Raw genomic sequence first — 11,049 nt, 5'->3', positions numbered from 1 at the left:
TCGTGTCGTCGTGTGTCGTGTGTCGTCGTCGTACGTACGTCGTACGTACGTACGTACGTACGTACGTACGTACGTACGTACGTACGTACGTCGTCGTACGTCGTACGTACGTCGTCGTCGTACGTACGTCGTACGTCGTACGTCGTCGTCGTACGTCGTACGTCGTGTGTCGTCGTGTACGTACGTACGTACGTACGTACGTACGTGTACGTCGTCGTCGTCGTCGTCGTACGTACGTACGTTACGTTACGTACGTACGTACGTACGTACGTACGTACGTACGTACGTACGTACGTACGTACGTACGTACGTACGTACGTACGTACGTACGTACGTACGTACGTACGTACGTCGTCGTACGTCGTACGTACGTACGTACGTCGTACGTACGTACGTACGTCGTCGTACGTCGTACGTACGTCGTCGTCGTCGTCGTCGTGTCGTCGTGTGTCGTCGTGTGTGTGTGTCGTGTGTGTGTGTGTGTGTGTGTGTGTGTGTGTGTGTGTGTGTGTGTGTGTGTGTGTGTGTGTGTGTGTGTGTGTGTGTGTGTGTGTGTGTGTGTGTGTGTGTGTGTGTGTGTATTCAGTCAGGTAGAGTAGATTGAGCGCAGCTTGAACACCATTACTCCTTTCTTTGCCTAATGTGTTTCTCCTTCTACTTAGCTGCCTATTCCTGGCCTCTCTCAGTCCTGATCCTTTGCTAATTAGCATTTTCTTAAAGAGGAGGAAGGCATTTAACCATCAACTGCTATAAAATGACCAGCAATTAAGACCTGGGATCTACTTTTTAAGTTGTATGGATCCTTTGTGCAATGAACACCCCCTCTATGGGAAAATGTATGTTTCTTAAATGAATAAAATAGGCTTAACAAGGAAATACAAATTATTTAACAAAGTGAAACATGGCAAGAGTTCTATTTTTTTTAAGGCAAAAACTGAAGCAGCAATATGCAATTATCAAAAATACTGAGTTAGGAGAAAAGTGCTGCAATTTCCAATGAATTGAGAAATAATTCAGTGTTTTGAACAAAGCGAACAATCCATTTCTACATTTCTGTAACCCTTTTCACACGAACCTAAGATAGTGCTTGATAGCACTTGTGATAGTCTTGATCTCCCACTCGTGGTTTTCCAGCTCCACGTCAGCACATGTCTTGGGATCTGATGTGAAACATAAGATAAACATAGACTGATTAAATGAAAGAAGGGAAGAAATGTTTATTTAGAATAAATAGAGTTGTTATATTTCTGAGTTTACCCATAACAAGGCCCAGTAGTTTTTGTACTCTGGAGTTTACACCAACGATTCTGTACAAGCCCTGATCATCGATACCTGGAGAGGAGAAGAGAGGTTACTTCCTGTTTTTACCGTATTTAAATTAACCATAACATCATTTAATTTCATCATCAAAGTTAATCATTTGAGTATTGTACACTTGATGCATTTACACTAACTGAAGATAAAGCTAAGCTAAGCCTTCTTGTTTCACAATAGGAACCATATCTGAGAAAGGTATTTATAATAATAGTAATAATAATAATAATAACAATAGCTTGGATTTATATAGCGCCTTCCAAGAAACCCAAGGTTGGTTGGTTTATTTAGGAGGATTTATAGAATCTGAATTTAAAAACAAGTGTTTGAAGTCATCATATTAAATAAATATTATTTTCATAAATGTCCATGAGAGAAACAAAAATTCTAACAGCTTGGAGATGCCATCATTATATACCATATAAATGTAAATACATCTGTAAAGCGGTAAAAAGCTCAAGTGAGTTCCATAATAGATGCTCTTAATGCAGCCGTTAGAGGGAAAAGGGAGTAATATGCACATGTGAAGCTCGATGGAGACATGTCAGATAAAAAGTCTGTAAAGACAACTTAAAAAAACAGTTTGACCCAGATGTTGTTGGAATATGTCGTTTTGAAAATGTTTTTTTTTTTATGATGATTGATTAGTTGATTACCAACTAATAATTTTGCCTTTACCAGATTTTTAAGACACCACTCGTCTATTCACGTTACATATATTATTTCTTTATTTTTAGTGAAGGAAAAGGGCTGTTAGTTTGCTGTTTAAGTGCATGTCTATATGTTTACATTTTTGGCGTATACTGTGTACCGGTATATTCTTTACTGAATAGTGCAAACTGCTGCAGACTATCTAGTATCTAGTATCTATAGCTTTTCCGGTGTGCCACTGTGGCGGGAAATAAAAATATCAGATGAAACACAAAATAAAGAAAAGAAAATCAGAATCGACATTGTACCTCTAGTGTCCACTGCATAAATGAACTTTTTCATCACGTTGAACCCGATCACATCCAGCTGGGCCACTGACGGAGATGGAGACAAGCATAATAAATACTGAGGAAGAATATGAGCTTTGATTATAAGTATTTAAAAATACAAACAGGCAAAACTACTATTTTAGAGATTGTTAAATGCAGCATTCATGCAATTCAAATCTAACACTAAACCTACCAATTTAGAAAGCAAGATATATTCTTATATAATACCGTAGCATTGAATTAACAGTTCATTGATACCAATTAAAGCTACTTACGGCCTTCAGCCTGGTTGTCTCTATTCAGATTATACACCTGCAAATAAAAAACACACCCACAGATATAAACCTGCAAATAACTCTAATGAAGGCATGATATGTGTTTACATCACACCTGTAGTCACAATTTCACACGCACACAAATTAAAACACACCTGTCATACTAGTTGAGCTGCTTTTAATTTTTGCATAATAAGCTTTAAATGCTTATTAGTGAATGCTACTTATCCCAATTATAAGAAGAACTTATCTGGGATGGATCAGGTTATTTAGTATCGTAAACAAGTGTCACACTTATCGTTGACTTTTTTGTAATCTTCAAAACTTTAGTTCCCATGTTAATGGTGAGAATATTGTGTTAAAGCTAGAGCTCTGTATACTCCTTAATGCCTGACCTTCGAATAATGTGCATATCCATGATTTGTTATATTTAGAACTCATACGTTTAAAAAGAAAAATGATATAGGATTTACAGTCATTTTGTTGTCAGTTGTGAGCTTGTATTGACTATCAAGGTGATGGCAGACAGAGAAGAGGGAAGTCTTAACAACAACAACAACAACAACAACAACAAAGGCTGAACAAGTTTCAGTCAAACATGATCATCAAAATGTCTTGTTTTATTACAGATTGCCAGAGCTCAGAGACTGCTTGTTGGAGCTTGCGGTGTCTTTATTGATGGTGATTACCTTTGTGAATATAGACAAGAGAATGAAGAGGTGTTGGGGCATGACCATGAGTAACTAAATAAGAGTGTGGAAAGAAAAACGAACAAACTTCCAGCCTTAGGGCAAACAAACTGTATATTATGACGGAACAAATGAAGTGTTGGGGAAACTGGCCGTCAGTCAACTTTCCTATTAGAAACATAAACGCCTGAATTATGCGTGAGATAATGTCTCTCTGCCAGTGATTCCAGAAGCTTTCTCACGTGGGACTCTTCAAATAAAGCCCACATCAAGGGTTGCATATTATTAAGTAAACAACCCCACCAAAGATTGATTTTCCATTTGAACTTTAGACAAGTTGCTAAATCACACCTCATTTTACGAGATACGGTCTGGAGAATAGTATTTGTGTTGGTGTTACACTGACATTGTTTGATAAGTGCCATTTCAGGAACAATGAGATGCTGTTATCTTTCAGAATGGTATTTAGGTGATGTTATTTCAGTTTTTTTGTCTTTTTGTCTATGTTTTATAAAGTTTGTTTTAATGGTTCACTGTTTTACTTCCTTCCTAAAGTTTTTAGTTCACAAAATGTTCAATATTTGGGCTTTTGTTTTTCTTTTAAGACACGTACACCCTCTCTCTCTCTGTCTCTCTTTCTCTATCTTCTCGCTGTCATTGAAGAATAAACTTGTAACCTACCGGTTCTCTCCCATCCATGGCCTCCATCCACAACCTGCGGTCTTCCTCTGAGAGAGCCTGCATGGTTATTACTCCTGGCCTTTAAACACACAAACAAAAAGGTACATTAGCTTATCAAATACTATAATCAGTGGCAATTAACAAACCTTGCAAACACTGGCACAACAAGCACACGGAAAAACATGCCAATACATGTTTGGCTTAATATATTCTGTTAGATTTTTAAATAATCATCAAAAGCTGCTTGCAAATCACATACTTATTCAACAGCAAAGCAGAGGTCTATCACTTTACAGAAAAATTTGCATCCCACCATAAAAGGAAAAAAAAGGTACAGATCATTTAGCTTGAAACGTCCAGATCATTCCACTAGGCATCTACGAAATCACACACACACACACACACACACACACACACACACACACACACACACACACACACACACACACACACACACAATGTCCATTCCTGTCTGGTTCTTGATTTCCTATCTTTCCTGTAGTTTGTCACCCTGTCACTGGCTGCACACTCACCTTCAGCTGTCACCTCCACCACATCACTACAACACCCCCCACCCCAAGCACCAATCAATACACCGCCCTTCAATCATGACACAGATGGATGTGCACAGACACATTGTGAACAGGGGTGCCCACGCACACAGACATGTTCAAAGCAAAACTAATATTTACAAAATGGGCTTAATGAAATGTATTTAGTACGGCAACTCATTAATGATATGTAAACAGACACACCATTCATAAATGACCTTGTTTAAGGGACTAACAAACACACGTCAATACATATCTAGCATATTATTAGTATAAATGTAAGGAGTAATGCTTCAAGTTAAGGAGGAGCAGGAAAGAGGGTGGAAGAGGAGGAGGAGGAGGAGGAGGAGGAGTGTAGGAAGAGGTTCACCAGGAGACTGAGCATGAGAGCTTTAACAGCTGCAATGTCTCGCCTTTATGTCCAAACTAACTGAGCACCCCCGTGTGTCGGTTAGCGGCAATTACACCACATCAAAAACACATAATGCCCCTCACTGAACTGATGACTGATCAGAGAAATGTAACTGTGACTATTTACATGAAAACAGCATACACTGTCGTCAAATTCCAAGATGCAAAACAAAAATCAGAAGCCCTTCCTGTTTAGCTCTTTCCTAGCTTGTTTGTGTGTTTTCGGAAAGTTGTTGGATTGCTGGGAACAAATTCACCTAAAAATCTATTTTCTGTCTGTTGAATTACTCTGGTTCATGGCCGGATGTCGTCCATAAAACTTGTGCATATGAAAACCCTAATAAAAAATGGTGTCTATTAAACTGACTGATTAAGACAACGTTTTTACCCCTGACATAAATTAAATGTGTTATATTTATGAGAAGTAAAGTAAAATAATCAGTTTGAGGCGGGTCAAAGGAAGATTGTGTAGGAAGTGCATGGTTTGAACAGGCGACACACACAGTAAAACCACACTCTCACTGACCTGTCCACAGCCTCCACATCAAAACAGAACCTCTTTTCAATCGAGTCCGTCTTCCTTCTGGTGCACGACTTGAGGGTGAAGCTCTCCTCATCTCCCTGATGTGAGTCAAACAAAACAAAACAATGAGATGAGGATGGGTGATTTTTGGACAACAGTCTATTTTTAGGAGTATTTTGTGTATTAATAAGGACTCACTAACAATCCTCTCCTTTTGGAGAGCAACTGAATCTACAGGCAGTTTCCCAACTTGCTTAACTTCCAACTAGAAGCACATTGCAGCATTGAGTACATCTCATCACAGAGACACTCAGCCCGTAAGCTTAAAGTACACAAGCAAACAATGCCTTAAAAATCTTAAGGTTGTATAAATGCATTTCTGATGTAATCTTCTTTACTAATAGGGTTAACATTTCTGGTAGCGCCACATGTTGAAAGTCACACAAATGTATATTATTTTTTTAATGTAGTACAGTAGAATTTAGTACACAGGGGTATGTTNTTTTGGACAACAGTCTGTTTTTAGGAGTATTTTGTGTATTAATAAGGACTCACTAACAATCCTCTCCTTTTGGAGAGCAACTGAATCTACAGGCAGTTTCCCAACTTGCTTAACTTCCAACTAGAAGCACATTGAGATTTTTTTAAACTAAAGCAATTTCAGCATTGAGTACATCTCATCACAGAGACACATGTTGAAAGTCACACAAATGTATATTATTTTTTTAATGTAGTACAGTAGAATTTAGTACACAGGGTTATGTTGATATGTTGGGCCCAGGACTGATGTTTTCATCTTGGATCCCCATACTGTATATGTTTTCGTTGTGCTGGGCCTGAAAAGCTTTCTGAGATGTTGAGTGTTTTTTCTCCAGTAAATCACTCGGAATGTTCCGTAAGAACCCTCAAAACACAGGCATGAACTTGAATGAGCTTTGGGTTATTCATTGTGTAGGAAGTGATAACAGACAGCACTTTGAGAAAATAGCTGGAGCCATGCTGCTTACTCAGAATATCTTTGGAGGTGCTGCACTCTCATTTATGAGGCTGCTGCTGTGGGAGAAAATGTTTTCTCTCTGTGTTAAAACTGATATTTCCCTGTATGACTGTACGCTGTTGTAAAATGGAAACATGCGTCAGAACGGGAGCTAGGGGACTAACGTTAAACTTGACATTTTCCATTGATGATTTAAAACATTTGAACAATTTTCTGCTTGCAAAATCCTAATGTAGCTCCTCTCAAAATATCCTGTAAAACGTGTTGTTGTGTATTGGGAAAAATAATAATATATCCACACACACACACAGTGGGATAAACTGTGAGCGAGCCAATTGAAAAAACAGAGAACATGATGATTTTTTTTGTACGTCTGTGTGTATAAGCATGTGGAGCATCTGAATACCTATAGATATATACTAGTAAATAGCTAAGGAATTTAGTGGCATGGCAACTTAAATCCATAAAGCTACTCACCGTTTTCCCTCCTGATTTAGGGTCAAACAGGACAATGGTCATCCTCTTGGGCTCACGATGGTACGTACAGTAGTATTTCACCCAGGTAGATACAAATGAGCCTGAGGGACAAGGGAAAGAAAAAGAGACAGGTTAAGAGAGAAACAAACAAACAGAGGCAGGAGAGGGAGACGGTGTTAAAACAAAAACAAAAAAAGGATGGAAAAGTGAAAAAATCTCCGTCATGCTTGCATTAGTGCTAGATCGGTAACCATGGTAACCACACACAGTTGGAGCAATTGTTAGGTCTGAATGAATTGCGCACTCATTGTGAAAGGTGACGTGTGTGAGCGGATACGTACGTTTCTCCTGCACATACAGGTATCCCTCCATGGTGTGCTGGCTCACACTCTTGTGTTCGTGTGGATTCTCCTTCATCTTCCTCATGAGAATCTCCACCTCTGACCGCGTGCTCTCAAAACGGTTCCTCGTCTGTTCACACAAGCAAGAAGGAACACATGCATTTAATTAAATGGCCAGATCAGGAGTCAGATTAACATGCAAAAAGTGGATTTTTATTTATTTTTAAAAACATTTCAGCATTCTAAGAAATAAAATAAAATGCTTTGAATAAAAGGAAAAATGTTCAAGGAATGTTCAATGCTACAATCCACGTACGTCCTCTAATCTTTCTTAGCTTCTATTTTTGTAGGGAGGTTTTTGCATGTCTTTTGGGTCTCAAGTATAGCAGTATTTTCAGAAATGTACTATGTACTATTTTTTTCTTTATTATGGTTCCAGTGTGACCTTGCTTGTGATATTTGTGCGCGCGCGTGTGTGTGTGTGTGTGTGTGTGTGTGTGTGTGTGTGTGTGTGTGTGTGTGTGTGTGTGTGTGTGTGTGTGTGTGTGTGTGTGTCTTTACATTCTGTATGCTGATGGTGAGATCAGTCTTGAAGTGGTTGAAGTCCTTTGCCAGCTCATAGCCGTGGTGATAGTAGGTGAAAAGACCTTGGAGGAACGCCAGCAGCTGAGGGAGACAAAAGCAGCAGGAACATGACGCAGATGAAGGAGGTAGAGGGAGACTACACAAAATGATACAAAAATACATTACATTATGCAACTATGCATGTTCCACAAAACAATGACTGTCTGAAAAAAATGAAAGTGCAGTAAATACATTTACACAAATTATCAGAAACAACTTAAGTGGTAAATTAGACCTATTATGTACACATTGTCCTTATTTGTTCTGTAACTAGCAACTGAGGTGACCTCAAGCAAGGCGCTAAAACCTCCAAACTGCACTTTGTTAACAACAAGGGACTGATGTAGTGAGCAGCTGCTGGGTGTGGATTTGTCAAAGTGAGTAAATGTAATAGGAACCCCTGCTGAAAATGAGTGTGTGAGCAGAACAACTTGAGGAAAATACATTGAATAATAGAGATATTACATGAAACAAATGTGGGACTTACAGGCTCCACAAAGTCAAACATCTTCCTCTCTTGAACCTCCTGCACCTTGAAGACGTACTCCAGAGAAACTGCGTAGAAATGCTGCCGTACGGTATCTACCTGGTTGTCCGCCTGTAACAGGGAATGTCATTAAGAAAACTGCTTTTAATTTCCAAAATTGGGATTAATAAAATATCTATCTATCTATCTATCTATCTATCGCCGTTCAGAGGGCAGAAGGAAAAGCATTGTGACACTGCTATCTTACCTCATGTAGATGGGACTCTTTCTTCTTTGCTGAAAGGCTAAGGTGCTTCTCCAGCACTGCACAATACTTCTCTGTTTCTTTGTCATATTTTTTCCTCGCTTCCTGTAACAAAAAGAAAACGATTTTAGTTTGAATGCAGACAGAATAACTCATTTAATGTAAGCCGACTCAATAGCCCGAACATCTGTTATATTTTGTATCATATTAACATGATTTAAGACCATCTGTAATCAACCAGAGCAGATTTGTGAATGGAGAGAAATATTTTCCATTTCAGTGGGCCAGTATGAGATTATGTCTCCGGGGAGCACAGCTGCTTCATAAACAACAGTCCGTTTTATCAGAGCTGTCTTCACTGACAAAAGAGACACACAGTTAAGTGATGATTAACCACCAGGGACAGATAGAACAGGGTGTGTTTGTCCTCAAATTGCTTTAGTTTTTTCTCAGAGAGAGAAAGTATGTTGGAGAAGTGGACATCAAACAGAGGAGAAGCAGATCAGGGCGGGTCTTCCTATCTCAAAGAGGCCCTGGGGTTTTATAAAATTGCATCTGTCCCAGTCAGTTAGCATTTCTCCATCCCAACCTCACATGACACGACCCGGCTGGAGCTTCAAGTTAAAAGCTCAAATCCAAATAGCATGGAAAAATGGCACATTATGCTGCTTTTAGACTCAAATATAGAGCTTACTTGCTTTTCTCATTTTTTCCCCATCAAAACAAGGCATTTAAAGCTATAATCTTTGACATTGAGATACTCAGGTGTTATTTTTTTACACCAAACTATTTATCTAGAAAATAATGCTCAGATAAATAATAATAGAAATAACAAAATAATAATAAATATATAATATATAATTAAAATCATTATAATAATAATAATTAAAAAAATAATAATAATAAAAATAATAATAACAATAATAATAATAATTAGTTGAAGCCCAAACTTACTATTAGCATTAGTTAAATAAGAATCTAAAAATGTGTTGAGTAAAATTATAATGAAATGTCAAATATTGGGCAGCTCTGTGTGTAAAGGTTTTGTTGGTTTGATTTGCATTATTCGATGAATTGCCTCAATCTGTCATGTATTTCATTTGATGGACTCAGCCGTCTTGCTTTCTGCTCATTTCTGGTGGTTGAAATGAGTTTGCTAGAGAAAGGAATATCCCATATCAAAACCAAAAAAACAAAAATAAGGACATTATCAATAATGCCAAAATGCTGTGATAGCAACCCTTGTTGCAGTTATATGACTAAACAGGGATGTTGTTGCCAGTACAGTTTGAACATCAGAAGAGTCCTCTGGGCCAGAGGAGGAACAGACAGCAGCTGCAGATCGCATCAGAGACGGTAAACTTCCCTCTAAACAACAAGGCCTCTGTCTAAAGCCCTCCTTTACTTTTTCATCTTCACTGTAGAAATCCTTTCTGTAATGTTCCTATTCTGTGAGTCTCTCCTTAGGGGTTGCATGGGTTACTCTGAGTTAAAATACCTTTTATTTAAACAACTGAAAGAAGGTTTTCTACTTTCTTTCGGAAATTTGAAGTGCGTAAATGAAAACTAAATATGAAGCAGTCAGTATATATATATATATATATGTGTTTTATTTTACTAACCAAATCATTGGTAAAACTTTGTAGGCATTCCAAATGAGTTTACTTTAAGTTAGTTCCATCGTCAGCCAGCAGGTGGCGATCTCCCCTAACTGTGATTGCTAAGCTATGATTGTATTTGTATTTTCCAGAACAGCACAATAAATACAATTTATGTTTGTTTGTGTCTTTATACAGGATCATGCCGTGCCACCTCACAAGATTGAATCATCACAGTTGTACTCCACTGCTGTCATGCAAACAATTATTAGATGGTCCCCCTTAAACAGGAAGCCAACATATACATCTTGACAAACCTGAAAACATTCACTTTATTTGTGATTCATTTGTTTTGTTTATACCAGTTTTAAGGTTCACCAAAAGCAGAATACATTTATTGTAATGTATAAGTCAACATATTATTATAAGAGTTAGAATCTGCTTGGCCTCGCATGGGGTCAAAGTGACACTCTGATAACATCCATTTGTCAAACTGTAAATGTATCACCATTAAAAAGTTGCTTTTCAGACCTGTATTCACAATAGTTTTGCAAACAAACCAATTCATCAACAAATTGACCAATCTGATTATTATTATTATATAATGCAAGTTTGCTAATGAAGAGCAACACAAATAGTACTGGTGAGCCATGAAATGTCTACTTTCCATGTTGTTGTTATCGAGAGTTTTCCCAATCCGAAACTATGTTTTCAAATAATTCCAACACTTCCTTAAATGGTACAAAAATGTCCTATTTCACAACGTTAACGAGGTACAAACTTAGTGTGATTATCTGCCCCAATTTAACAGTGTATTTGCTCTTATTTTTGGGGGGGTTTCTCGGCCCAGGTTTACC

The 11,049-nt window shown here is 38.0% G+C and overlaps 1 protein-coding gene across 1 annotated transcript in view; it reads right to left on the bottom strand.

The window, feature by feature from the left end:
• The window catches only part of LOC104949777 (rho GTPase-activating protein 26-like), a gene marked incomplete at its 5' end in the record, with an annotated part of 41,734 nt that overhangs the window by 26,107 nt on the left and 4,578 nt on the right, over positions 1-11,049 (bottom strand). Inside the window, 11 exons of the mRNA XM_010776181.1 lie at positions 1,076-1,160; positions 1,258-1,332; positions 2,274-2,339; positions 2,570-2,606; positions 3,940-4,018; positions 5,428-5,522; positions 6,899-6,999; positions 7,240-7,369; positions 7,801-7,905; positions 8,351-8,461; positions 8,598-8,699. Coding sequence (XP_010774483.1) covers positions 1,076-1,160; positions 1,258-1,332; positions 2,274-2,339; positions 2,570-2,606; positions 3,940-4,018; positions 5,428-5,522; positions 6,899-6,999; positions 7,240-7,369; positions 7,801-7,905; positions 8,351-8,461; positions 8,598-8,699 — 986 coding nt within the window. The remainder of the gene's footprint in view (positions 1-1,075; positions 1,161-1,257; positions 1,333-2,273; positions 2,340-2,569; positions 2,607-3,939; positions 4,019-5,427; positions 5,523-6,898; positions 7,000-7,239; positions 7,370-7,800; positions 7,906-8,350; positions 8,462-8,597; positions 8,700-11,049) is intronic.

The sequence above is a fragment of the Notothenia coriiceps genome, unplaced genomic scaffold (assembly GCF_000735185.1).
Source record: "Notothenia coriiceps isolate Sejong01 unplaced genomic scaffold, NC01 NC01_scaffold00016814, whole genome shotgun sequence".
NCBI lineage: Eukaryota > Metazoa > Chordata > Actinopteri > Perciformes > Nototheniidae > Notothenia > Notothenia coriiceps.
The sequence above is the reverse complement of the archived record's forward strand: the minus strand, read 5'-3'. Positions and strand labels throughout refer to the sequence as shown.